Source organism: Eubalaena glacialis, chromosome 1, assembly GCF_028564815.1.
Source record: "Eubalaena glacialis isolate mEubGla1 chromosome 1, mEubGla1.1.hap2.+ XY, whole genome shotgun sequence".
Lineage (NCBI taxonomy): Eukaryota > Metazoa > Chordata > Mammalia > Artiodactyla > Balaenidae > Eubalaena > Eubalaena glacialis.
The window spans coordinates 240,488,150-240,515,490 of NC_083716.1; the positions used below are offsets into that span (position 1 = coordinate 240,488,150).

The 27,341-nt window shown below is 61.5% G+C and overlaps 2 protein-coding genes across 10 annotated transcripts in view; one reads left to right on the forward strand and one right to left on the reverse strand.

The window, feature by feature from the left end:
- Positions 1-13,062, forward strand: part of FARP2 (FERM, ARH/RhoGEF and pleckstrin domain protein 2) — a 91,215-nt gene extending 78,153 nt beyond the window's left edge. For 5 of the 8 annotated variants that reach the window (XM_061189378.1, XM_061189388.1, XM_061189370.1 and 2 more), the window contains 11 exons: positions 57-138; positions 942-1,191; positions 2,053-2,183; positions 5,258-5,326; positions 5,885-5,974; positions 9,321-9,403; positions 10,267-10,385; positions 10,626-10,786; positions 11,790-11,897; positions 12,082-12,233; positions 12,523-13,062. In XM_061189378.1, coding sequence (XP_061045361.1) covers positions 57-138; positions 942-1,191; positions 2,053-2,183; positions 5,258-5,326; positions 5,885-5,974; positions 9,321-9,403; positions 10,267-10,385; positions 10,626-10,786; positions 11,790-11,897; positions 12,082-12,233; positions 12,523-12,592 — 1,315 coding nt within the window. In that variant the 3' untranslated portion in view covers positions 12,593-13,062. Of the gene's footprint in view, positions 1-56; positions 139-941; positions 1,192-2,052; positions 2,184-5,257; positions 5,327-5,884; positions 5,975-9,320; positions 9,404-10,266; positions 10,386-10,625; positions 10,787-11,503; positions 11,898-12,081; positions 12,234-12,522 lie in introns of those variants that run through there. The other 3 variants (XM_061189396.1, XM_061189416.1, XM_061189426.1) reach the window with 3 other exon arrangements.
- A 239-nt stretch (positions 13,063-13,301) lies between these two features.
- Positions 13,302-24,265, reverse strand: STK25 (serine/threonine kinase 25). Of its 2 annotated transcripts, none has more exons than XM_061189458.1 (12): positions 24,105-24,265; positions 23,541-23,663; positions 19,192-19,365; positions 18,437-18,493; positions 17,826-17,934; positions 17,022-17,179; positions 16,752-16,937; positions 16,102-16,247; positions 15,823-15,937; positions 15,570-15,641; positions 13,884-14,020; positions 13,302-13,711 (listed from the first exon to the last, which is right to left on the reverse strand). In XM_061189458.1, the coding sequence occupies exons 2-12, from the start codon at positions 23,568-23,570 to the stop codon at positions 13,672-13,674; spliced, it is 1,224 nt and encodes a 407-aa protein (XP_061045441.1). In that variant the 5' UTR covers positions 23,571-23,663; positions 24,105-24,265; the 3' UTR covers positions 13,302-13,671. The 2 variants fall into 2 exon arrangements, with proteins under 2 accessions (XP_061045441.1, XP_061045431.1); XM_061189448.1 differs by having other exon boundaries at positions 19,135-19,365.
- Positions 24,266-27,341: the final 3,076 nt, after the last annotated feature.

Consider the following 27,341-nt stretch of genomic DNA (forward strand, 5'->3'; position numbering starts at 1 on the left):
GCGTATCTCACACGCTCTCGCGAGGTTTTGACCGTGTCTGTCCGTCTCCACTCCAGGGAAGGGTCTTCCAGTGCCCAGGCCACAGGCGACCACCGACGAATCGGGGACGTCCTGCTCAGCAACATGCTTCAGTTAAAGGTAGCGCGGGTGTGTGCGCGGCTCTCGACCTAGCAGCTGGCCGTGTGGACGCCAGCCTCCCCGTCGGGACGGTGCTCCCCGGAGAGGTGCACAGGGCAGGGCAGCTTTCCCCGCAGGAAGCTCAGCGTCCCGCGAGGACGGCATGCAGCTCAGCCCGCGCTCCCCTCCGAGCGTTATTCCGCGGGGACAGCCCTCCTGGGGACACGCCCCCCTCAGGGCAGGTCCGCTGAGAGCCGCCTTCCGCTCGGCGCAGCGCTGCCGCTGGCCGGCACTCGTCCCGACACGCTCTCCTCAGGATGACGAGCGCTCCCCCGGGGCTGCGTCCCGCCTCAGGGCCGGGCTCCCCTCAGAGCCGCGGGCCGGTGCAGCCGCTCCTGCTGAGCTCGCCCCCGAGAGGGGGCTTCTGGGCTCCCTCCCGTTCCCGGCCTCGCCTCGGGCCTCAGCGCTCCGGCCGGCGGCACGGGTCGTGCTTCCAGCGCTCGGCGCTCTCGCGGGACCGGGACCGATGGGGTGGGCGCCGCGAGCTCGTCGCCGAGGCCCCGCCCCCGAGGCCCCGCCGTGCCTCCAGGCCCCCGGTTTTGGGGGCGGGCGGTGAACGCGTCCCGGAGGCGGAGGCGCGCGGCGTGAGCTTAGGGCCCACACGCACGCGCGGCCGCCGGGCGGCGCTCCTCCAGCCCGGCGGGTCCCCTGTGATGCCCACCGAGGCAGACCGGTGTGGGGGGAGACCTAACAGGGGCGCGCGGGGCTCCGAGAGGCGCGGGCGGGGCCCGGGGGCAGCCGCTCAGCCGCCCCCCGCCCCGCAGACGCTCACCCGCCACTTCCAGAGGCTCCACGAGGTCCTGACGGAGCTGGAAGCGGCCAGCAGGCGCCTGCGGAGGCTGGAGGCGCTGCGCCGGGACTTCGAGCTGCAGAAGGTCTGCTACCTGCCGCTCAACGCCTTCCTGCTGAAGCCGCTGCAGCGCCTGCGCCACTACCGGCTGCTGCTGCGCCGCCTGTGCGCCCCCGACCGCCAGGACCCCGACCGCGGCGACCAGGACCGCGCCGACCGCCGCGGTGAGTGCGCGCCCGACACCCCGCCCCCGCGGGCACCCGGTCCTCCGTCCGCGGCGCCGGGGGGGGGAGGTGGGGGGCGGGGGGGGGGACGGGGCGGTGGTCGGCTTCTGAACCGCACGCCTGGGGGCCACGTGGCCTGAGGGAAGCTTCTGATGTCGGTGGGCTTTGTCATTCCTCGCTTTGGTGAGAGGGACGAAGGAATAAACCCTGACCCTTGTGACCTCAGATAGGACTGACTTCCAGTTGCAGCACAAACGTAGAGCAGGAAGTCACTGTCTCTCAGGTCGGGTCACCACTGTCTGTCTCTAAACGTACAAGGTGAAGAACTAGGTAGCCCTTCCTTCCAGCGGGTCTCCTGGTGTCCTGAGAATAGATCAGATACTTTCTGACGTACAGGGAACAAAACGGACCGTATGATGTGGACAGCGCCCTTCCTCTGCATCCTAAAAGCAAGTGTTTCGTGTTTGCCAAAAACGAGGGGACAAAATTGCCCAAAATGTTTCCATGCATTTTAAGGGAAATGAGAAAGAAGAGCAGCACAGGTAAAACGAGGGCGGGCGACGCTGCTTTGCCCGTAACGTTAAATAGCTGTTTATAAAGACTGCCCCCTTTCTCTTCGCCGAGCCTGAGTGTGGGCTAGTCAGCAGTTTGGGCCGAACAAGTCCAAGTTTCAGGTCATCTGCAGGGACCCACACTTGCTGTCCCTGGCAGTCCTGTGAGGAGTTTGCGTACAATGCTCCTGGAGTTAAAACCACCTTTAAATTGTCAGTTCCTGTCACAAACTGGTGGGTGGAGGGTTTCGTCCATGCCACCCCCAGCTCCCCTGCCCGGGCACCTGTACTGAGGGACCTCTCCACGCAGAAGCCCTCAAGGCCATCACGGAGGTGACCTCCACACTGCAGCACAGCCTCGTCCGGCTGGAGAACCTCCAGAAGCTGATGGAGCTGCAGCGGGACTTGGTCGGCATAGAGAACCTCATTGCTCCCGGCAGGGTGAGTGACTTTGAGAAAGTTCTGTGAACTGGTTACGTCACTGTTTTTAATTGAGATATAATTCAAAATGTGTGACTCGGTGGCTTTCAGTATATTCATGAGGTTGTGCAACCGTCACCACTAATTCCAGAACATTTTCATTCCTCCAAAAGAAACCCCATCCCTGTCAGCAGCCACCCCCAGCCCCGCTCCCCGGTTTTCTGTCTCTGGACTTCTCTCCGGACATTTCATACACATGGACTCTCACGGTGTGTGGCCTTTTGTGTCTCACTTCTTTGACTCAGCACAGTGTCTTCAAGCTTCATTCGTGTTGTGTGTTATGTTGGGGCTTCATTCCTTCTTGTGCCTGAATAGTGTTCATTCTCTGGAGACACCGTATTTTGTTTACCTGTTCTGCTGCTGATAGACACTTGGGTTGTTTCCACTTTTCGGCCATTGTGAATAGTGCTTCTGTGAACGTCACGTACAAGTCTTTGTGTGAACATGTGTTTTCATTTCTCCTGGGCACAAACGTACATACCTAGGAGTGGAATTGCCGGGTCATGTGGTTACTCTGTGTTTAACATTTTGAGGAATCGCCAGAGTTGTCCACGGTGGCTGCACCACTTTACGTTCCCACCAGGGGTGTAGAACGGTTCCGACTTCTCCATATCTTGTCTTTGATTCTAGCCATCCTGGTGGTACATAGTGGCATCTCTTCGTGGTTGTGATTTGCATTTCCCTAGTGACTAACATCAAGCATCTTTTCGTATGTTTATTGGCCATTTCTGTGCCTTCTTTGGAGAAATGCTTATTCAAGTCTTTTCCCCACCTTTTAATTGGGTTGTTTGTGTTTTTACTGTTGTGAGATTCCTTATCTACTCTGGATACCAGACCCTTACCAGAATATGAGTTGCAAATATGTTCTCCCATTTTGTGGGTTATCTTTTCACTTTCTTGGTGGTATCATTTACAACATTAAAGTTTTTAATTTAGCTTATGTCTAATTTGTCTGTTTTTTCTTTGGTTGCTTGTGCTTTAGGTGTCATAGCTAAGAAACTATTGCCTAATCCAAGGTATGAAGATTTACCCCTGTGTTTTCATCTAAAAGTTGTTTATATTTTAGTTCTTACATTTAGAGCTGATCATTTTGAGTTTTGTATATGGTGTGAGATATGGGTCCAACTTTGCTCTTTTCCAAGTGGATATATAGTTGTCCCAACACCTTTGCCGAACTGTCTTCACTCCTTTGTCAAAAATCAGTGGGCCACGGAGTGTGAGTTCATTTCTGAACCTTCAGTTGTATTCCATGGGTCTGTATGTCTCCCGGGCTGCTTACTTTCTGTCACTAATTCCTTTTGCTTTGGACTCAGTACTGTCAACAAAAGAAAATTGTTTTAAGGGTTGCACAGGTCTAGTGGTTAAGAATTCGCGCTTCCAATGCAGGGGGCGCAGGTTCGATCCCTGGTCAGGGAACTAAGATTCCAAAAAAAAGGGTTGCACAGGGGTGTTCCTGTCTCAGCACAAACGTAAGAGTATTGGAGCGTGGGTATACAAATCCTGTTTTGCGTTAGTCTTGTTAGAAGAAAGGTACTGCGAGTGTGGGACCATGAGCTCAAAGAAACAAGACTAAACAGACAGGAAGCTTTTGCCCTCCTGGAGCAGGGCCTTGGCTGGGAGCCAGGACAGCCCCTTTCCTCTCCCTCCTGGACGGCTCCCAGGGGTGCTGCTGGCTGGGAGCTCCTGGGAGGTGGGAGGGCTCTTGTTACATTGTTGTTTCTCTGAGTGCCCCACGCAGTGACTTATAGATGGTGGCCCCAGGAAACTGTCACCAGAGGGGCAAATAAACAGGAGCAGCCACATAGAGCAGGGGCCGGGGCGGGCTCCCCGGGGCGGCCTTGCCGCCGTCACCGCTGCTATTAGTCAGGGTCTCCGAGTCCTGCCTTAACCCCCGGGGTTCCTGGCCTCCCCGAGTGAAATGCGTGCATCAGTCAGAGACGAGACCACCCCAGTTATCTGAGCACAGGGTCGAAGAGCAGGGCTGTGAACTGAAGGTGGGTGACGAGGCCCCGAGGGTGAGCGCTGCCAGGCATCGAGGAGGCAGGACCTCGGGGAGCATACCACCAAGGGCTGGGGTCTCTGGGGAGCGGCGGAGCTGGCCCTGCGACCACGGCAGGAAAGCCTGCCAGCTGCGGCCCAGAGAGGGCTGGGGGCCGCCCTCCTCCTCCTGCAGGGCTGTCCCTTGGGTTGGGGCTGGTTTCGCATCTCGCTGTGTCCGTGAGGATTACTGGATGAGCTCTCCTCCCTGTGCCCTTGCTCAGGTCATCTGAGGGCTGCTAAGGCTGGGGTCTTCGGGCGTGTTCTCGGGGCACCAGCCCGTGCTGTTTGTCTGATAGAACAGCAGATGGTAGAAGAGTGCCCAGAAATAGTCCAAAGCGGACTGTTCGGGGCCCCCGGGACGGTGCTTCAGCCAGGGCGCAGGCAGTTAGGGATGTCGGACATCTGTGCCCCGGAGGCAGGTGCGGGGCCTGGCCCGGCGGTGAGGGGAGCCCCGAGTCCCGGGGGGAGAGGGCTGCCCGGGACCCGGGGGCTCCCGCTGAGCCTCAGCCCACTGGAGGGTCTCACTCTGGGCTGTAGCACCTTCGTGGCCTTAGGAATCCTCTGCTCAAGCGCCAGGGCGGCAGCTGACAAGGTCCCTGTGACGTTTGGTGGGAACCAGGTATCCTGTCCTCCTCCCTCCCATTCTCAAGCTGCCCCGCCCAGCTTTACGTCATCTCCATGGTGGAACCTTCCAGAAGCTGCCCCTCAACAATGCCCTTTGCCTTGTGTGCCGGCTCTCAGCGCAGCCGGCCTGTGGGAGCTCAGAGACCGGGCACCGAGTTACCCAACACCAGACAGGATGCGGGTGACCGAGGGGAGCAGACGGGAGGGAGGCTGCAGCGGCACGGCAGGTCCTCAGGCATCCATCCGGGCAGGCGGGCGCCGCGGATGGGCCCGAGGGGGCCAGCGAGGGGCTCGGAGGAGTGTGGAGGGTGATGTGCCATCTGCCGAGGTGCCCTCGGCCAGCACACAGGGACCCCGATGGTGTCTTGCAGGAGTTTATCCGCGAGGGCTGCCTCCACAAGCTCACCCGGAAGGGCCTGCAGCAGAGGATGTTCTTCCTGGTAGGTGTGATGGGCACGGTCCAGGCGGGCGGCCTCATTGTCAGGAGCCAGGAGAGGGTCGCAGAAATAAAGTTCCTTATTCTGGGTTCTGGACACCTGTCTGCAGGATGAGCAAAAGCCAGAAGGTAGAAAAATCCACACACCTGCGGCTGCAGGACCGCTCTGCTCGTGCCAGCGTCAGTTCGCAGGGCCTTACTCATGAGACCAGAGGTCCTCCCAGCGAGTCCCTGCCGCCAGCAGGTCCCCTTTTGTCAGCTCCCTTCCTTGCGCCCAGCTAGTGGAGTCAAACCCCAGCCTTCCTGGGTGGGGGTGACTCTCAGGACCAGCCCCCCACCACCTCCCACTGGCCCAAGAGGTCTGCTGGCCCATGTGGTTACTGGTCACCCCTGGCCGAAATGACTGTATGAATGAAACAAAAATCCCTTTTTTGCCAAAAACTTCCAGCAAACTGAGTAAGCACACAGGGCCCTTGGAGTTGCAGTTGGTCTGATTGTTAAGATGTTGAGTCCTTGTTACTTGTTTTTAGAATTCACTTATCTAAAGCTTCTGGTCCCTCAGTTCTCAGACATGCTGCTGTACACAAGCAGAGGTGCCTCGGGGACCAGCCACTTCCGGATCCGGGGACTCCTTCCGCTGCGTGGCATGCTGGTGAGCGCCCGGCACCGGGCAGGTCCGGACCGGTGGTCGGGGGCCGTGCCACATAGCAGCACCTGCTGGGCTGTTCATGCCTTTTCACCCTGTTATGGCTACTGTTCTTGGTGCTCAAACAGCCCCACCTGCAGCCCCTCCAGGGCCTCTTGACCAAGCCCACCAGCCCCTGCAGGACAAGGCCCAGCTCCTCCAGGAACCCACCTAGTCCTCTCAGGGAGCCCTGTCCTTTGGGGGGAGACTCCGTGAAAAACCCGCGTCGGGCGCCGGGGCCACCGTGCTGCTGGAGGGGTTGGGTGCTGACGCAGCTTTGAAGAGAGAAAGCTGGACCCCTAATTCTTAAGACTGTAGAGTTTTCACTTCCTTGATTTTATACTTCTCTCTTTTTTCTTATACTGACGATTTTGGTTTCTTTTGCCATCATAATTAGTTATTTCACACACACACAGCTTTAAAATGGTAAAACAGATACTACCACCGCTAAAGAGAGGGCGGGCTGCAGGTCAGGACTGGCCTCAGGGAAGCTCCCGGTGACCTCCACTGAGTCGTGCTGTGTGGCCTCTCGTTTGCCCTTTGACCTCCACCCCGTGAAGAGGTGCAAGCTCTGTCTTCAGAGCTCTTGAGGGCCTGGGCCGCACCGCATGCTCTGTCCACGCCACATGCCGCCAGGGCGTGTCCGCATCCCCACCGTCTCAGTGCCGCGTGGCGTGTTAACGTTGTCTCTGATGAGCAGGAATTCTTCGTCTTAATGTGATGTGGTCTGTCTTCTCCTCCGTGGTCAGTGCCTTCTGTGGCCTTGAAGGTCATGGAGAGACTCCCCCTTGAGTGTAGACTCGGCCTGGAACCCATCTTTGGGAACAGCAGAGATAGGCGGCCAAGTTCAGGTTTTTGCCATAAAGATGTGCTGTTTGTCCAGAACATCTTACGCGGTGAGCACCTCTCCCTGCAGCCCTGCCAGGCCCCATCCAGGTGTAGGATGGGTGGGGTCCGACCCCTGTCCAGTTCCCAATTCCCAAAGCGTCAGCACTGTCCTCCGCCCCTTTCTCCTTCGTGGCGTCTGGCCCTTCTCGCCGCCATCCGCACCCTGGGCACTGCACCGCCTTCCAGAGAGCGTCAGAGCCTCCGCAGGTGTCTCTGTAATATTTGTTCAGCTTTTCCAACTCTCAGCAAAAAGGGGTCAGTTTGAATGACCTCATCTGCCATCCCTGGAAGCAGACCCCATCTGTTTTAAAAATTATACCTTCAGTATAGAGAAAAACTGAAGATGTACAGTGAAAAGCACTCGTCATTGTACTGCCCAGTAGTAAGTGCTGTCGGCATTTCGCCATCATCTGGGGAGCACCCTGCACAAGCTGCTGTGTAACCCGCACTGGTTTTGCTCGGCAGTTCATCTCAAACATCCTCCCGTGTCCTCTGCTTCTGCCACCGGCTCAGGAGCCATGGGTAGTGGATTGGCGCGCCGAGCCCCAGTTTATTTAACCAGCTCCCTGCACTGGTCGTTTTGGCTACGTCTAGTTTTTCAGAATTAGAAACAGCACCATTGGATCTTTCTACGCGTCCTTAGTTATGGCCTTGAGATAAACAGCCACGCGTGTATGTGAGCCTGGGGCTCCCCGTTCCCGCTGAGTGGCTGTGGGAGCGGCTGATCGGGTGGCCTTCCCTCCAGGCCCGTCTGCGCCTGCGCCGTCCCAGCCTCGGGCAGCCCTGGCCGTCCACCCCGTCCTCCGCGCCCCGGGGATGGCCAGCAAGGCCACTTCCTGTGCCCTCTGCTCTCCCCCAGGAGGCACCGGGCGCGTCTGTCGCTCTGGCCTGTTAGCGTTTGTGAAGCATTCCTAAACCCTTCCAGGTCTCAGGTGCTTTCCAGGTACGTAATTCCCGTCACTTTGCCTGCAGTTCAGTGTCACCTCAGTGTTTATAAACTCCCTCCAGACGGGGATCGCGTTTGTCTTGTTCCTAGAATGGCCACGGGCACAGAGGCCCAGCGAATACGTGTTGAAGGGGTGAACTTAGACGTTTTTCTGTAGTCAGTCTGTCCGTCTTTTCCTAATTTAGGGTTTCTGTCCTTGGCACGGGCTCAGAAAGTCTTTTCCACACCAAGACTATGTTGGTGTGGGACTTCTTTCCTGATGGGCATACAGTTCTTTCTCTTTTACCTAATCTGCCTAAAATTTGTTGGTTTTGATGTTTTTAGATTGGGATGTAACATTTTCTCCTCGTATAGTCAGTTTTCCCATTATTTGTTGCATCCTCCATTTTCTCACTGATCCCAGAGTCTGCCTTTATCATATAAAAAATTCTTTACACTTGGATTCTTTCTGAAGGTTCTGTTCCATTTCTGTCTGTCCCAACATCAGTCTACACTCTTCTAATTAGTGGCGGTGTAAGGGTTAGTCACTGTGTGGGTAACTTCCTTCCCTTATTTGTCCTTCTCTTTAAACAGTTCTTTGCTCAAGTATTTAATTCTTCTAAATCAACTTTGGAGTCATTTGGACAAATTCCTTCAAGAAACACCATTGGCGTTTCTGTTGAAATTGCATTAAATTTACATATTGACTTGGAGGCGGCAGCCGACATCTTGATAACCTTCTCCTGCTGGCTGCGCTCATGTTAGTTTCAGACCCTTTTAAGTCCAGTGTGAGGCTCGGTGGTTGGCGTCCCATGTTCTGGGGGGGGGGTCACCTGTAACTGGCTGCTCCTGGGGACAGACAGCCAGCCCTCGCTCCTGACTGTGGAGGGAAGGATGGTGACTCTTGGCTTGTGAAAGACACCGTTTCCTTCTGTTTGTATCTAAGAGATATTATCAGAAATAACATGTGGGATTTTGGCAAAGGTGTTTCAGCATGTGGAGGGGGATGGTCACTCTTCTCCCTTGGACTTTGTGACAGGGTGGGTTCCATCAGTCACCTTCCTCATTCCTAGAACAAGCTCACTTGGTCAGAGGACAGTTTCTTCTCTAGGTTTTTAGGTCTGATCAAGGAATACTTTGTTCTGGAGTTATTTCTCTTAATCTCTTATAACTGAAATTAGCCTGAATCTAACTCTGTTAGCTTTTGGTACCACTTTATAAACATGAATTGTCCAACCCCCTTTTCAACTAAAATGCTCAACATTTTTTCCCATGCTTGATTTTCAGCTAATAGTGCTGGACCCACCGGTGAGTAGTTAGGTGCCCATGGCCCTCAGCTTGCCCACCTGGGCAGCAGGCGCCATGGCGCGGGGGTCCCTTGTGTCTCCTGTAGCCCCTCGTAGAGCCGGCGTGGGCTTGGTCAGCACCCGTGTCCCGCCGCAAGCTCGGGCCCCGCCAGCCCCGCTCCTGGTCACACTCTGCCTCCTCTCCCGCCCGCAGGTGGAAGAACGCGAGAATGAGTGGTCTGTCCCGCACTGTTTCACCATCTACGCCGCTCAGAAGACAGTCGTGGTGGCAGCCAGGTAAGGGCCTTCCGCCCAGGTAAGGGCCTTCCGCCCACGTTCCACATCCCAGTGGCCCTGGTCCCCTCTGAGTTGTGAGAGTGTCGCGGTCACGGGGACACACGGCCCCTCGAGCGCTGCTTCCAAGCTACGCGACCGCAGGAGCAGCTGCACTGTCCGTGGGAGCTTGTGACCGTGAGACAATCCGCAGAGACTGGCTGTGACACTGCTGGCTGCTCGAGGGATGGGCCGGCGGGCTAGCGGGGGGAGCCTGGCGGGGCGGCCACACCGAGGCCTAGCGTCACTTGCCTCCCGCCCCGGAGCTGGGCAGCAGGAGGCTGACTGGGCCGTAGCACAGTAGCAAACGGATGCTTTCCCCACTCCCGGTGCCCTGTCGACAGCAAGGCGACCCGAGCTCCTGGCGGCCTGGACGCTGTGCCCGGTCCCTCCCCTGTGGGAGCCTGCGTCCCCAGCTTCTTCCAAAGGAGGCCTCGTCCTGCGTCCGGGCGGGCGGCCCCTGGCTCTCAGCTCCCGTCCTGCGGGGTCCTGGCTGATGTCATAGCACAGGGCACTGGAGTCCCGCCAGGAAACCCTGGCAGCTTAATTATGATCCAGGACCCAATCTCATATTTCAGCTTCACAGCCCCAGAGACTTAAAAAACCCGTTCCAGGAACAAAGTACCCGGTAGAGCACCCCCGTTCCAGCGTGACGGATGCAGGCTGGGCCTCCCGCAGCGTCCTGACAAGCCCTCTGGACCCGAAGGACAGGGCGCACGAGGGGGAAACAGGCACCCTGACCTTCTGCCCCCCAGTGGGAGGGGGCGTGGCCGGGAGCCCCGGCTGTGGGCCCTGCCCAGCGGCTGAGCTTCGGCCCTGCCCTGCAGCACCCGGCTGGAGAAAGAAAAGTGGATGAGGGACCTGAACGCCGCCATCGATGCAGCCAAGAGCAGCGCCGACATGGCCCTGGCACCGCTGGGCAGCGTGCTGTGCCCCCTTCCCCGCGGTGAGTGCTGGCTGGGCCCCCGGGAGACAAGGAAGCTTTCCTGTGCGTGTCACCCTGGTCACGGGCAGCCCGCTGGGCCCACGTGCTCTCCGTCCACGAGGGACCTTTCAGGCGGGCGGGAGGAGCGGAAGCTCTTCTGGCAGCAGCAGCGCGTGGTCTCGCTCCCTGCCTGCTGCTGGCCGGGGGGCGGGGGGGGGGGGGGTCCCGTCTCCTCTGAGCAGGGGCTGACTTCTCCCCCAGGGCCCTCTGACGAGGTCTCTCTGGAGGAGTCGGAAGACGACACTCGCGGGGCCCGCTGCTCCTCGGGGGGGCCGGGCCAGCACCGGGCCAGCACCGCCATGCACGTGTGCTGGGACCGCACCACCAGCATCTCCAGGGCCGACCACAGCGCGGCCGTTGAGGTGCGGCCACCGGAGACCCTGCTTGTGTGGGCTGATGGGGCACCCGGGGTCCACGGTGGCGGGGGAGAGCAGCCCGGGTGGGCGGGGCCGGGAGGGCGCCGTCAGGAGCTCTCTCCGAAGGGCCTGTCGCCCCGGGATCCCGGGATGGCTGCCTCCCTCACCGGGAGCGGGCTCTTTGCGCCCGGGCCACCTCTGCCTCCACTTGTCCTGAGCTTCTGCCGAAGCCGGGGGAGGGACCAGCAGAGCAGGCGAGGAGCGCAGGGGGGTCCTGACACGGCGGCGGGGGGAGCGGGGAGCGTGGCCAGCTCGCTGGGGCCTGCAAGACGGTGGAGTGGCCCCGGACACCGCGTCTGCCGTCTGTGCCACCCCCTCACGTGTCAGAGGTGCGGGGCCCTCGTGAGCACCAACCCTGACGGGGACAGAGGCTTGCATCGTGGGGAGGGCCCTGCCGTCTGCGGATGTACTCAGGCCCGTGTGCCTCGCCCCAGAGTGAGGTACGAGGACGGAAGTGGTGGCACCAACCGGAGGGCACAAGGGCCAGCACAGAGCGGCGCCAGGACTCGGGGCCGAGTGGGGCAGCTCCTCCTCACCCTGCCAGAGGGGCGCCACGCTGCGGGCCGGGGCCAGGGCAGCTGGCTGCGTGGGCCTCTGTTTACGGGGCACCCCTGCCCCCCACCGTCTGAGAACCTTCCAGTCTGGGCTCCGTGTCTGTTACAGGGGATTTGTGATGACAGGAAAGAAACGGCGTCATTCTACTTCGTTCTCCAGACTTTTTACCATCCTTCAGATTGTTAACTGCCGACGAGCAGAGCATCCGAGCGGCACGGGGAAGGGCACTGCGTTCCCGTCAGTGCGGAGTGGAGCCAGGGAAGCCTGTGGGGGGTGACCCTGGGGAGACACCTGCTCCCAGGAGGCCCCTGGGAGGACGGAGCCCGCAGAGTGGCTGTCTAGGGGCTGACGGTCCTTGGACACCCAGGCCCACAGGCTTTTCTTTTCCTTTCAGAACCAGCTCTCAGGATACCTGCTGAGGAAGTTCAAGAACAGTAACGGCTGGCAGAAGCTCTGGGTGGTCTTCACCAATTTCTGTTTGTTCTTCTACAAAACTCACCAGGTAGGGCTGCTTAACCGAGCCCGAGGGGGGCTCTGCCCTTGGCACTGCAGGACTGCTATGCCCGCCCACTGCGCCCTCACGGAACCCCCTCGGTTCCGAACGAGCCTGGCCCCGCCGCCGCTGCCATGTGGGGAGAGGGCCGGGGGCTGGGCGCCTGCCGAGCTTGTGCCCTGCTGCCTTCCAGGACGACTGCCCCCTGGCCAGCCTCCCGCTGCTGGGCTACAGCGTGAGCCTCCCCGGGGAGGCCGACGGCATCCACAAGGAGCACGTCTTCAAGCTCCAGTTCAAGTCCCACATCTACTTCTTCCGGGCTGAGAGCAAATACACATTCGGGAGGTAATTTCGCGGGGGGCTGCCAGGGCCCCCCGTATCTCCTCGCCTCTCCTGCTTCCACTGAGGACACCAGAGGCGAGTTTCCTGGGTCCTGGAAAGGACGGGCCGAGCACTGCTTCCAGGCTTTTAACTGGCCCATGCTCAGTCCCATTCCCTCATTTGGGGTCATTCTTGGGAAGACAGTTGAGCACAAGCCCACTGGTCTGATGGCCAGAGCACGCCCCCTGCTTCCCAAACAAGCATCTGCGGGGGGGAGGGGGGCGGGCCTGACGGTTCCAAAACCTCTTCTCAGGTGGATGGAGGTGATCGAGAGCGCCAGCACCTCACCAGGGAGGGCCAGGACCCCTGAGGAGGAGGCGTGAAGCCCACCCTGCCCGGCTGAAGAGAGCCGAGCAAGCAGAGCAGGGCCAGCACATGCCCACGACTGCTCGTCCCGTGTCCCCCCTGCAGACTGGCAGTGGGTGGGCCTCACAGGGACACCTGGGAGGGGCACAGGCCCCCTCAAGACCCAGTCACTCCCTTGGCCCCGTGGGGCACCAGGACGAACACGCGTGTGCGTGGCAACAGGCCCAGCTCCACGCACTGACGAGGCTGGTGCTCACCTGCGCTCTCTCCGCCTCCAGAGCAGGACCCTGCCCTTCAGGCTGGGTGAAATGAGGGGTGGGGACAGGGCCCCTGGGTCACAGCTGCATGGAAGTCCAGCAGAAGCCACCCTGCCGCCCACCCCACATACCTCTGCAAAGTGGACAGCAAAGTCTCCATAATTTATCACTCCCCAGGAGGTGTGCTGTGCTAATGTGCATGTGGTTAGAAATAAAGGGCATCTCCTGTGTGCCTGTGTGCTGCCCTCGCCTTCCAGTGGGCCACACGTGGTCCCCGCATGCTGTGACGAGGATTCGGAGGCCTGGAGCACAGGCTGTGGACCCCGCCCGGCCACCACCAGCATGTCTCCAAGTCAGGTCTTTATTGAAAGTGGCAGGAACCTCTCAACCTTCTATGAAAACCAACTCCTTAACCTCAGACTATTTAGGGAAGCAAGGAAGTTCGATTTTTCTTAAAAAACAACAAACATTCTGGCTGACACAAGTACTTATGAGAAGACACGGTACCTGATCCAACACCACAAGGCAAATCTACGACCTCCGAGGGCCATCGGGCCGGGTGGGGAGGAGGCATGTCTGCCCCTCAGTCTGGGTGGCCACGCCGCCCGGGAGCCCGCAGAGGGGACGGCCCAGCGCTGCTCTGCTGAGTGTGGCCGTGGCCGTGGCCTGGCCGCGAGGGGGCGTGGCAACGGGGCGGCCCTCTGCTCGGGGCTGGGGGCGTGGCCCGGCAGGGAGGCCCGCGGCCCCGACAGCACACGGGGTTTCCAGTCAGCGCGGTCCTCGACAAGGCAGCTCAAGACGAAGACCCCTCTCTCCCCTGTGTGCGAAATGCAGCGGCTTCAGCGGGCTGACGTCAGGTGGTTTCTGCTGTGTGAAAACCTGCGGACCGGAGGCCCCGTCACTGCTGCTGCCACCTGGGAGTGCCGGCCGGGGTGGGGGCTCCAGGACACCGAGCGAAGCCAGTGCGGCCCCGTCCCGCTGCCTGCCCTGTCCCGAGAGCGAGCACCCAAAGCGCGTCCTGGGCCTCCCCCCCCCAGCCCAGCACCTTCACCTCTGCACCCGCTCCACCAGCTGAGCCATCAGCTTGTCCGAGATGCCAGGGCAGGACTCCTCAGCCAGGCTGAAGGCGTTCTCCAGCTCCTCCAGCGCCCCCAGGCCCCCGCCACTCTGCTTGTGCTTCTCTTTGAGCTGCAGGGAGACCCCCGTGCGCCTGGTCAGAGGCTCAGGCTGGCAGCCTGCCCCCCTCGCCTGTGACTCGCAGCGTGGTCCCTCCAGGCAGAGCTGGGACGGCAGGTCCCCAGAACGCCTGAGGGAGGGGCTCCCAGGAGAGGCAGTGTCCGCCCCACCCCCTCGCCTGCCGCCGCACCACGGGAGTCCTCGGGTCTTGGCTCTCTAATCTTGTGGCTCCCTCCTGACCAGGGTCCTGGAAGCCCACAGCTCAGGTCCGGCAAGTGAGAGGACAAAGCCAGACCCTGCCGGCCCGACCTTTGGGACTAGGGGGCCACCAGCACCGCCGGGCTGTGAGGACCCGAAGGAGAGGAATGCCCTCCCTGCAACTGGCCTGGCAGGGAGGGGCTGGAGACTGGTCAGGCCATCCCCACCACGCCCGACACTACAGAAACAGAGGGGTACACACCTTCCAGGACACCCAGCCAGCAGCCAGACTTTAGGCCCAGCCCTCAGCATCAGGACCCTAAGGGGGGGCCCCAGCCAGCCTAGGTGGGGCTACACCTCCCCACCTACCTTCCTACCCAGACACACCAGCCCACAGCCCACCCCTTGCAGCTGGGACGTGTATACACACACACACACACACACACACACACACACAACGCAGCCCCAGAGCCCCAGGCCCCGCCCTGTGCACGGCCCCACCCCTCGCAGCTGGGACGTGTACACACACACACCCCCCACACGCACACACACCACGCAGCCCCAGAGCTGCCGGCCCCGCCCCGTGTGCGGCCTTGCTCAGGCTCCTGATCCAGCTGTCTACGCTGAGCCCCACGAGCTCCTGCCGCACAGCCCCAGGTGCCCGCACAACCAGGGTCAGTCCCCCCCATCCCCTTCCCCCCACCCCAGGCATTCCAGGCCCCTGGAGGTGGCAGCGTGCCTGCCTGCATCCTGACGCCCCTGCCCCATGCCCGCACCCCACCCTCCGTGGAAAGGCTCTGCGGCCGCCACGCTCAACATCCCATCCCCCTCCCCGGGTTCCAGGTGCCAGCGACACCCTGGGTGTGAACCTGACCACAACCCACTGCCAGCTGACTCATGCTCCTGGGGATACTACCGACTGCCCATGAGCAGGTGACACAGACACCGGGTCATGTGACTACCGGGGAGTTGCCCTTAAGGGCTCCCTGCCCAGGGCCTGACACCCAACACCAAGATCTAAATCTCCCGGCCTCTCTCTAGACGAGAGAGTCACCCCGTGTTTCTGGTTCAAGACAAAAGGTCCTAAGACAGTAATTCGTGATCAAAGCTGCCCTGGGACCCCAGAGAACCCTGGCAGGCTTGGGAACTTAAGGGTCACCTCAGGCCAGCTTGTCCCAGCCATCCCTGGCCCTTCCACTCAGAAGGCCGGGCCCGCGGGTCCACCCTTGTGGGCTCTATGGGACCCAGAAAGCCTGCGCACGGGCCGGCTGGCCAGCGCACCTTGCTGTGGCCCTGCGGGGGCAGCATCTCTGAAGAACAGCGGTACAGCCCCTGCCCCCAGGACCCCCGGCCCGGCCCTCACCTCTCCAAAGACAGGCCGGACCAGCGTGGACAGGCATTGGGACCTCGGCTGCCGCTTGACAGGCTCCGCTGACTGCAAAGCGCGGGGGGTGAGCAGGGCCGCGAGCTCAGGTGCCCCGTTTCCGGTCCCCTGGAAACCCGCCCTGGGGAGCACACGTGCCCAGGAGGCGTGCCCCCCACGGCCCTCCCCCCCGGTCAGCTCTGAACAGGTCTCCACCCTCCCGGCGCGGGCGCGGGGCTGGGGCCAGCCAGACCTTCTGGGGGCCATGCAGGGCCGTCCCCTTGTGCAGCTTGCCGTGCGGGCTCGGCCGGATGGTGGGGGGGAACGTCCAGACGGGGCCCTGCTCTCCGTCCTCAGGGTCTCCGTCGCTGAAGGGGAAGGGGAAGAGTCACAAGGGCCCCGAAGTGCACCTGGCCTCACGGCCCTGAACGCTGGGCCCGAGACACCAGCAACAAGCACCCAATCCCTACCCCCGAGCAGGGACCCCGCCCCTGCGCCCAGCGAAGCCCCACAGGATGAGCGGGGCCCCTACATGTCGGAGTCCTCGGAGCTGGACTCCTCGCCGTGGCCCTCTGACTTCCAGCGCTTGTAGCGGTCGATGAGCTCGGTGAGGAAGGAGGTCTTCTTGGTGTAGCGCGTGATGAACTTGTGCTTCAGGAGCTCCTTGGCGGTGGGCCGCTGCCGGGGGCAGACACGGGTCACCAGGCGCCGGGCAGCGAAGCTCCGCCCTTCAAGCTCCCGGGGCTCAGATGCAAAGCAGCCTGGGCTGAGCCCTGGGCCTCAGCCTCGCTGCTCCCGGGGGGCTTGGTGAGGGGCCTCCAGGTGGGAGGAGGCAACAGGGAGGCTGGGGTGGGCTGCACGCTGTCCTCGCCAGGGGGAAGCCCTCCGGAGCGTCCCCAGACCCGGCCAGGGGTTGCAGCGGAGCCCGCCCTGGACTAGGAGGGGCTGGGGCGAGGGGGGCACCTGGCACAGGGGAGGGGCCTCAGGCCCCATCGCCTCCCAGCTCCCAGCACAGACCCCCCCCACACCCCAAACACACACACACACACACACACACACACACGCACACACACACACACACACACACACGGCTGTCCCCTGGGGCCTGGTTCCAGCGCGGCCAGAACCCGCCCAGCCACGCAGGCCGGCACCTCCTGGAGCCGGGGGCCTGCAGGTGCTTACGAATCGGGGGTCCTTGTTGAGGCAGGCCTCCACAAACTCCTTGAAGGGCTTGCTGTGGTGGCCCTCCAGCGTGGGTGGGCTGTTCTTGGGGATCAGGAACAGGACGCGCATGGGGTGGAGGTCGGAGTTGGGGGGCTCGCCCTTGGCCAGCTCGATGGCCGTGATCCCCAGCGACCAGATGTCAGCCTGGACGGAGAGCCACACGGGGCCACTGCAGCCGGGGCACCTTGAGCGCGCCCACCCGCGCCCCCGCCCCCCCGCCGCGCCCACCTTGAAGTCATAGGCCGACTGCTTGATGACCTCGGGCGCCATCCAGAAGGGGGTGCCCACGAACGTGTTCCTCTTGATCTGCGTGTCCGTGAGCTGCCCCGCCACCCCGAAGTCTGCCAGCTTCACGTCACCCTGCTCTGAGAGCAGCACGTTGGCAGCTGCTCGACACAGGACAGCGGGGCGTCACCCTCAGCGCCACGAGGGCTCCTGCCCGCACGCAGCTGCCCGAGGAAGCGCCTCCCTCCCGGCGTCCGCCCGACGACCTGACCAGGGCCCCAGGGCACTGCCGGCGGGCACCCGCGCGCGAGGGGCCCAGCCACGTGCTCCCCCCAGGCCAGGCTCCAGGGCCCTCCTGGTGGTCGCCTCTTATGAAAAATCCCACAAACAGAGCGATGGCCCTTCCTCCCAAATCACGCAACAGGCGGAGGTGACCCTGACCGTTCCCTCACTCTGCCAGTCACCTCCCGTCAGCCCCTCAGCCACGTCCCTCCCTGGTGGCCTGGCCACTCGTGTACACCAGCACGGTTGCCCTAACTACATCTCACGCTCAGATCTAAGACCTGAGTGAGAGTCCATGTTTTTGGCCTAAATAGGGTCCCTCCTACGCTACGTGCAGAGCTGCTCTGCCAGCGCACGGGGACACGGTACTCAGAAAGCTCTGTCCGTTACTGGCAGTGTCTTCTGGAAGACAGAGCAAGATGGAACCGCTGGGTTTCCGAGGCCACGGGGGGCGCAGGCTGGGCGCACTGAGCACCGCCAGCCCCGTGCCCCGGAGCCACCTGCCACCTCACAGCCCCGAGGGACCTTTGATGTCTCGGTGGATCTTGCGCTCCGAGTGCAGGTAATCCAGGCCCTTCAGGATCTCCCGCAGGATGGTGGCGATGTAGGTCTCCTCCAGGGGGCCCGGCTTAAGCTGCAGACACAGAGGAGACACTCGGGCCTCCCCTGCAACGCCGACCCACCCTCCCTTCCCCGCCACCCAGAGCCAGCGCCAAGGCCTGAGCTCGACCTCCTCTCTACCGGGCGTGGGGTGACCCTCCGGATGGCGGGGGCTTCCTACTTCTTTACCCACTCTCAAGAGAGAAGTTCCAGATGCCACGTCACGTGGGTGTGGGGGAGGCCCTTTTCTGAGGACAGACACACGCTACCTTCACCTTCGCTGTAAACGTAGCAGCTGACAACGGGGTCCCGGCCACACCCCTGAGCTGTCTGCCTGGGGGAGCTAACCGCCCCACCCCCAAGAGGCCCGCAGAGGCCCGGGACCCCTCAGCACCGGCTGGGTCCCGAGGAACATCCGACGCGCCAAGACGGCAAAGGGAGGGAGGTCACGGGAACCCAGGGCCCAAGGACAACCCCCAGACAACTTCAGTCTGGCCCCGCCCTGTGGGCCACCCACCGCGCAGCCCACACCTCACCAGGTCCAAGGCAGAGCCGCCGCCCAGGTACTCCATGATGATCCACAGCTTCGTGCTCTGGTACCGGAGAAGCACGTGTCAGCACGGGGCAGCCGACAAGCACGGGACCCCGACACACGCCCCCAGCAGGGGTGACTCAGCCAGGACGCCCACCGGGGAGGGGCTGCAGCAGCCCAGCCTGGCGCCCCTCCCGCCACGCCCGCGCTGCAGACACTCTGCAGACAGACCAAGTGCCCGGTTGGCAGCCGAGCCCCCGCCCTCAAAGCCCTCCTGGGAAGGGCTCCAGGCTCCGGCTGCGGGGGGCCCAGAGCGCTCCCAGCAGACGCACCCTTGCCCGGGGAGCGGGCGCAGCCAGGCCACTCCGGAGCCAGCCGACCCCGGGGACCCTGCTCACGCCCTGCCATCCCAAGGGCTCCCCCTCAGGACGAGGCCAGGCCCCTCTCTGCACGCACGCCTGGCCCTGGGGGCTGTCGCTTCTTGGGGGCCCTCTCCACCGTGAGGCTGGGTCTGTGTTCACCTGTTGGGACCCCCGCCCTTCAGACTAGGCCCACGTGTGTGCAGACCCAGCCTCGGCCTCCCGAGCAGACACGGGGACCGCCGGGGCCGTCCCCATGCTGGCCACAGGGAACCTGGACGGCTCCCCGGAGGGGCGGGCGCTGGCGCGGCTGGCGCAGAGCAAGCCCCCAGCCCGCAGGCACCTTCAGGTAGGAGCCGAAGTAGCGCGTGATGTAGGGGCTGTCGCACTGGCTGAGCACCGTGATCTCCTGCTGGATGTCCTCGATCTCGTCCTCTGCCTCCTCCAGGTCGATGATCTTGATGGCCACCACCTCCTTGGTGCGGTTGTCAATGCCCTTGTACACCTCCCCAAACGAGCCCTTGCCGATGCGGTCGAGCTTGGTGAAGAGCTCCTCGGGGTCCACGCGAGAGTGCTGAGGACAGAGGGCGGGCCGGGCAGCCGGTGACCCCGAGAGCCGAGAAGAGCCAGGAGCGCCCCCAGATGCTTTCCTAGCCTCCTTTATCCCTTTTCGTGTTCAGAAAATAAAGTTACCCTCCATACAAGGGAAAACGCCCCCAGAGAGCGCGGCGAGGCCTGGGCTCTCGGCAAGAAACCAGGACCGTGGGCAGGCAGAGGGGCCACGCAGGGCACCCCGACCTGCCCCAACCCCCCGCGTGGGGAGGGCCCAGCGAGGCACAGTGACGGGTTAAGAGGGACAAGTCGCTGAAGCACAGGGAGCTGGGGCCAGTGAGACGATCCCGGGCGATGCTGTAACCACCCAGGAGCCAACCGCACGCGCCCTGCCGGCCTCGTGAGAAACAGCCCGTCCACGCTGCGCCAGTGACCGGAACAAACTCCCCGGGGAAGGGACGAGGGCTGTACGGAACTCTCACCGACCTTCCTGTAAACCTAAAACTGCTCTAAAAAATAAAGCCCGTGAATTAAAACATAAAACAAACCCAGCACGCGTTAACCAAGTTCTCCCTGCGCACCTGGAAGCCACACCCCTTAGAGAGAGTCCCATTCGAGCCCCCAGATCAGTCCTCACACCAGCGCAGAGCTGAAAACCAACACTGTCTTGGCTGCTCGATCCCGGACGTTCAAATACACGGAGCGCCATCCCGCCCAGTCCCCAAGACAGAAGCACAAAACCGCCCTGGCAGGCGCTGAGCCGCTGGGGCAGGAGGTGCTCGGCACCTCCTTGTCCCAGCACCTGGACGCGGTGGCAGAGCGGCATCTGCGGTGACAACCCTGCTTTTTGACCCTGACCCTCAGTGCATCCAAGGCTGAGACAGCTCCACATGGGGCTGCGCGGAGGCAGCAGCACCAGAGAGCGGGTGGGGCACCCCTGGCATCCCCCCCACCCCCGCTCCGCGGTTCCCTGGGCTCCTGAGATCACCTCACTCCCGCCACCGACCACGTTCTTAGAGCCTGGAGCGGCCGCACAGGCGCTGGAGCCCCAGGACCCACGTGGGGTTCGGCAGCCCTGGGCGGGACCCGTGGAAAGGCTGGCAGGGAGCCTAGCGTTCAGTCCAGAGGCGGAAAGGGTTTTCCAAGCCCTGCCGGGCCTCAAATCCACCAGGACTCACGTCCCTCCAAACCCCAAGCACCGTCACCCAGAGGGCGTCTCGGCAGGCGCCCACCCAAAGCGGCGGCGTTAAAAGGCACAGTCACCACTTGCTCGGCTGCTAAGCACTGTCCGCGCTGGTGCTGAGGGCGGGCCCATCCCAGGGCAGCCGCGCTCACCAGGTCCGGAGGAGACAGCCCAGGGGAGCACAGAGCCCACGTGCGCCCTGCGGGTTCACGCCCAGGCAGAGCTCCGTTTGCGGCCCAGCTGGCTCCAGACTGAGATGACATGTCAACCGGAAGTGGCCAGCGAACTGCCTTCCCAGGAGAGGGCAGCAGGTGACGGGGCCTCGGGGAGGGCTGGGCCAGCGAGCCTGGGACACGGCCCCCTTCCGCCTGCCCCTCCGCCAGTGCCCCTCGGCTCAGCCAGCCCAGGAGGGCCTCTCGCACCCCTGGGGGCCGGCCCAGCAAACCACTCACCCGCAAGCCATCCCCAGCCCCAGCCCGAGCCAGCGCTGGCACGGCCCCGGGGACGCCTCCGGTCCAGCCGGTGCCCCTTCTGAGGTGGTCTCAGAGAAGAACCAGGGGAGGTGGGCTGAGGGCTGGCAGCACGAATGGGCACCGCTGTCCCTCCCGCTCTCGGGCCTCTGCCAGCGACACACGCTCCCCGCCTTCTCCACGCGGGGCAGAGCTGGGTCTGGTCCCCCGCAGCGGCCTGACCAGGGATACCCCAGGCAGGGCGCCCAGCCCTCCACGGCCCCGAAGTGGGAGACAGGGCAGACCCCTAACCAGATTCCAGGCTCGGCAGGGAAGTGGGGAGCCCCGGCCCCAACTCTCACACTCTTTGGGTCCCCAGTGCTACAGGCCAGTCCCCTGAGCAGACAGCGTGACAGGAAGGCTCCCGGCCGTGATCCCAGCCCTACAGGCACGTCGCGGACACAACCTGCTCACAGCCCTGCCCAGGGAAGGAGGGACGAGTGCTCCGGGGCCTGGGCCTCAGGCTGCCCTTCCTGACAACACGCGGACACAACCTGCTCACAGCCCTGCCCAGGGAAGGAGGGACGAGTGCTCCGGGGCCTGGGCCTCAGGCTGCCCTTCCTGACAACACGCGCGGTCCGGACAATTGCTCAGGCTGCTCGCTGGGCCCAGACCCTGGTTCTCTGAATCAGCCCTGGGGCTGCCAGGTCTGCGGCCACCACTTAGCAGTGTGTCTGTATGTATATCCATTTAGCGATACGTCTGCCATTAGCATCACCCTCCAAGATGAGGGGTGCCCAACGGCCCCCATCCACCCCACGATGGGTGGCAGCCAATGTGCACGCAGTGCTCCCTGCAGCCATCCAGACCCTGCAGGCAGGGCAGGAACCAGCTAGGCGGGGGCCTGACATCCAGGGCTCCCCCGTGGGCTGTGGAGGAGCACACCCCATGCCCCATGCAGGGACCGCCTCAAAGGGCCACAGTGACAACCATCTCAAGAGAAAACAACGTCCTGTCCGGCTTCCTGCCACCAACAAAGACCAAGTCTCTCCACCCCTAAAAGGACAAAAGGGGCTTCCTTCCTTTGGGGTCTCTTCCTCAGCTCCTCTGGGCCTGCGCCCCCTTCCCCGGGCGTCTGATCCGGACACCCAGGCCACACTCCAAGTGCCATCAGCACACAGGTACAGGGGTGGCTCATAGCTCCAATTTCTCATTCTGGGACCCACGGGAGCCACTCTTATAGCTCTTTATAAAAATAAACTCGAGCCCGACTTCCCTCCCAGCATCTTAGTCATGTAATTTAAAAGACACAAGATGTCACTGATGAACGAAAACCCACCAGCTCCCGTCAGCGTCAGTGAGCAAGCCCTGGGGCCCATCTGCAGCCACAGCTGGTCCAGGATGCCCTGCCCAGCAACTATGCGAGGCGCTCCAGGTTTCTCCAAGGAGCCCAGCTGGGTCTGGAGCTGACCCTGACCCCAGCCCTGCCACCCACACACACACACACACTTCCTGTTCCTCCTGGGCACCCATCCTCAGACTCAGCCAACGGAAGTGAGCCTGAGCGCTATATTCTCTTTAAGAGGAGCTCCCAACACCTTACAGCGGTCAGCCTACACCACGCTGGAGCCGACAAGTTAAGGAAAACAAGACCCAACAGCTAGGACGCAGGAACGCCCGACTCCCAGAGTGGTTCACCTCACATCAGCTTCCGGTCACACTCGATTTGAACTAACAAAAGAGGGGGAATCGTATGGCCCAGAAGCCCGGACGCTGACTGCCCCCGATGCTCTTATCCAGAGCCACGCAGCCTCAGGGCACACTGTGGAGGGTCCCCAGGAGTCAGGCAGTAAACATGCAAAGCCAGACGCCTCAAGGTGGCTGGGTGTCGGGAATTATGAGAACCAATCAGCCAAAAAAGAAAGAGAATGGGCGCTTTCCAGGCAGGCACCTCCAGCCCAGAGGCAGCCCTTTCCAGCCCCCTCGAGAGAAACACGCACACACGTGTCCTCGGCTTTCCCTGCACACCGACTCTCCCAACAGCTGCTAAATCCCATTCCCAGCTCCTCTCGTCCCCCGCCAGCCCCTGCCCCAGCCGGACACGGCCAGCGTCCCTGCCCAGGCCGAGGCTCCGTGTGGACCCCGACCTTCCACGTGCCTCCAGATGCGCAGACCCAGGTTCCTGCGGGCCGGCCCTGTTCCCAAGATAGGTCTCTGGACGCCCTCCGCTGACCCTGCACTGTGGCTCTATGCTGACAGGCTTGGCGACCCCTGCCCCACAAAACGCTGCAAACCAGCCAACCGGAGCCGGCCCTGCGCCCACCAAGCCCGAGCACCGCAAGACTGCTCCCCGCTCTGCCCACGGCGGTGCGTCACAGGGCTCCCCACGAGCTCCTCCCTTCAACCACACACGCCTTAGGAGGGGCTGCTCTTCGGAAACGCCAGGACGACTTGCAACAGACAGACCTTGGTGAAGCGCCCTTTCTAGATCCTGCAGCCAGCGCTCTGTGCCAGGCGCACGTGCACCGACGACACACACGCCCGCGGTCGAGACGCCCCCCTTACCTGGTTGGCAAATCCCCTGAGGTGAGCCATGTCTGCGCGGCCCTCAGACCATCCGCTGCACCGCCGGGAGGCCCCGAGATCCCGCCTGGAGGCTCTGGAACCCGGCTCACCCGCTTCAGTCAACTGCAGGGAGAGCAGGCCTGCTCGGTGCCCTGTTCCGGGTACACGGGGCTCCCCGCTCCCCTGGGACCCGGCGGCCGCCCCCTCCTCCAACCATCTGGGGACCAGCTGGGGTTGGGGGCGGGCTGGAGTCAGAAGGAAGGGCCATTCCTCCGAAGGATCCCCACTGCCGCGCTCTCCTCCTCGCCCGGCCCAGCCCAATGCCTCCCCGGAGGAGCTACCCAACACCGGGCACTCCTCGAAGCCCCTCACACCTCCGCCCCCGGCCCCCGCCCTTCCTTCAGACCCTGGACCCCCGCCCCTAACCCCGCCCCCAGTGCCCTCTCCGCGCCCCACCCCCACCGCCGACCCCGCCCCCGGAGCCGTCCCCCCGCCCCACTCCCCCCGCCGCCCGGCCCCCTCCCCAACCGCCCCAGGCGCGGGCCCGCCCGGCAGCGCGCCCACCTCCGGGGGGCTCCATCCCGGCCTCCCCCGGCCCGCTCCGCAGTGCCTACGAAGGCTCCCACCCGCAGCCTCCGCTCGCCCGGAGATGCCTGGGCCCTCCAGTCCGCGAAGCAGCGGCAGTGGCAGCGGCAGCCGGAGAAAGCCCGGCGGCGGCGGCGACGGCGACGGCAAGGGCGCGCGGCGTCGTGGCCCAGCGCGGGGCTCTCTGGGACACCGAGTCCCCCTCTCGCCCTGCGTCGGGGCGCCCGCAGGCGCTGGACTACAAGTCCCGGCAGGCCACGCGGTGGAGCAGTGTCGCGGCCCGCAGGCGCGCCGCGGAGCTCGCTGGGACTCCGAGTCCGGCTTCCTGAGAGGCTCGGGCCTACGTCTCCCGGCAGGCCGCGGGGCGGGGCCGGGCCGGGGTGGCCGTGGGGTGGGGCCGCCCCTCCGCTCCGCCCTCCCCCCCGCCCTCCGCCCTCTGCCCTCACGCTGCCCCTCCTCCTCCCCGCACCTGGGAGCACCTGGCCCTGGGCTCCCGCCCAGTCCTGCAGGCCCCGCCCCTTGCAGCATCCCCCGGTCAGGGAAGGATGACTGGGTATGGACGTGCCCGGGAACACAATTCAGCCTGAAAAAGGGAGGCGGTTCTGACACAAGTCACTGCCTGGATGAACCTTGACGACGTGGCGCTAAGTGACATAAGCCAGTCACGGAAGGACAAATACTGTTTGATTCCACGTATGTGAGGTCCCGAGAGTAGCCAGATTCGTAGAGACAGAAAGGTGAAGGGTAACTGCCAGGGTGGGCGTGTTGTTCAATGCGGGCAGAGTTTCAGTTTGGGAAGATGAAAAGAGGTCTGGAGGTTGGCTGCACAACTGTGTGAATGTATTTAACGCTGCTGAACTGTACACTGTTAAGATGGTACGTTTTATGCGACCTGTATTTTACCACAATTAAAAGTAAATAAAATAAAATGAAATAAACCTATCACAAAGGGACAAACACTGTATGACTTCACTTAGATGAGGGGTCAAGAATAGGCCAACTCAAGAGACAGAAAGTAGAATAGAGATTTCCAGGGGCTGGGGGAGGGGAAAACGGGGAGATATTACCTAATGGGTACAGAGTTTCTGTTTGGAGTGATGACAAAGTTCTGGAAATAGACAGTGATCATGGTTACACAACATGGTGAATTTACCTAATGTCAGTGAATTGTACACTTAAAAATGGTTAAAATGATACATTTTATGTTCTTCATATTTTACCACAAATTTTAAAAGAGCAATGATAAATTGGATTTCATCAAAATTTTTAAATTTTGCTTTCAGAAAGACATTATTAAGAGAACGAAAAGACAAGCCAGAGACTGGAAGAAAAAATTGCAAATCACATATCCAAGTGTATGTACTGAGAATATATAAAGAGCTCTCAAAAATCAACAGTTAAAAAACAAACAACCCAATAAGAAAAAATTGAGAATAGACTTCAACAGACACTTCCCCACAGAGGACACATGGATGGCAAATAGCACATGAACAGATGCTCAACATCATTAGCTCTCAGGGAAATACAAATTAAGCCCATAATGAGATATTAACTACTCACACATTACAATGGCTAAAATAAAAAACACTGACAATACCAAGTGCTGACAAAGATAGGGTGACGAACTATCCTGGTTTCCCAGGGGTTTCCTGGTTCCAGCACTGAAAAGTCCCCTGTCCCAGGAAACCCCTAGGTCCTGGCAAAGCAGGATGGTCAGTCACTCAGGGTGAGGATACAAGCTGGGACATAGGTCGTCGATGCTGAGAATGCAAAATGGTGCAGCCACTCTGACAACAGCTTGGCAGCTTCTTAGAAAGTCAACTTGGGACTTCCCTGGTGGCGCAGTGGTTAAGAATCCGCCTGCCAGTGCAGGGGACACGGGTTCCAGCCCTGGTCCGGGAAGATCCCACATGCCGCGGAGCAACTAAGCCTGTGCGCCACAACTACTGAGCCTGAGCTCTGGAGCCCGCGCGCCACAACTACTGAAGCCTGCGCGCCTAGAGCCCGTGCTCCGCAACAAGAGAAGCCACCGCGATAAGAAGCCCGTGCTCCGCAACGAAGAGTAGCCCCCGCTCGCCACAACTAGAGGAAAGCCCGCGCGCAGCAACAAAGACCCAATGCAGCCAAAAATAAAAAAGTTTATTAATTAAAAAAAAAAAAGTCAACCAGACACTTTACATAATGACCCAGCATTGCCATTCCTGGGTACTTACCCTGGAGAAATGAAAACTTACCTTTACACAAAAACCTATACATAAATGTCTACAGCATGTCTATTCATAATCGCCCCAAACTGGAAACAACCCAGATGGCCTTCAACAGGGTGAGTGCAGAGACCGTGGTCCATCCCCACCACGGAGCACCACCGAGCAATAAAAAGGAACAAAGCGCTGGTACTTCTGCAACTTGAGGGGCCATAAAGGCATCACGTGAGAGGAGGAAGCCAGTCGCAAAAGGCTGCGTACGTGGTACAGGTCTCCATTTAGGCGACATGGGCACGAGGACGCAACACCAGGGAAGGAGAACTGAGCAGTGGCTTCCAGGGCCTGGGGAGCAGCCTCGCCTACAGCGGTGCAGCGGGAGGGGGCTTCCGGGCGCGGGACTGTGTTGGAGGTTACGCAAATCCATACAGGCAGTCAAACTCACAGAACTGTACACTAAACAAGGCCATGTTACTGTATTTTTTTTTACAATAAATTTTTTTTACATTGACAATTATTCCTTAATAGCAAATATAGAGTCAGTGTTCAAATTTCATATATATGTGTGTGTGTATATATGTGGTTTCAGATGTGTGACTACACACAGTTTGTTCAAATTGAGATCCAGTAAGGCCCACACGTTATGATCCGTCTCTTGTCTCTTTTTCCCTTCGCCATTTAGGTGCTGAAGAAATCTGGCCACTTGTTCTGTGAAGGGGCCCAGACTGCACTTTGCTGCTCGCCTCCCCATCTCACCTGCTCCTGTCCCCTCCTGGGACTTCACAGGTGGACTCCAGGCCCCATGGCTTCTGTGAGGAGGTGCAGGGCACCTTTATCAGACGGCACACACACCCCAAAGGGGGAGGACAGAGCATGTCCCCTTGGAAAGTCCTGGAGCCCGGGGTGCTGAGGACACCCCAGCGGGTGCCCAGCCCCTTCTCACCACCCAGGCGAGCCCTGCCCACAGCTGAGTGGCACTGCCCTGAGGCTGTGCAGAAGTGGGGCTGGGGGAGGG

What these genes read in the sequence shown, in the direction of transcription:
- STK25 (XM_061189448.1), bottom strand. Translation starts at nt 23,570, where the DNA reads ATGGCTCACCTCAGGGGATTTGCCAACCAG. An exon ending in AGTCGGCCTATGACTTCAAG is followed by an intron (nt 16,938 to 17,021) that starts GTGGGCGCGGCG and finishes CTCTCCGTCCAG; the next exon opens with GCTGACATCTGGTCGCTGGG. An exon ending in TCAACAAGGACCCCCGATTC is followed by an intron (nt 16,248 to 16,751) that starts GTAAGCACCTGC and finishes TGCCCCCGGCAG; the next exon opens with CGGCCCACCGCCAAGGAGCT.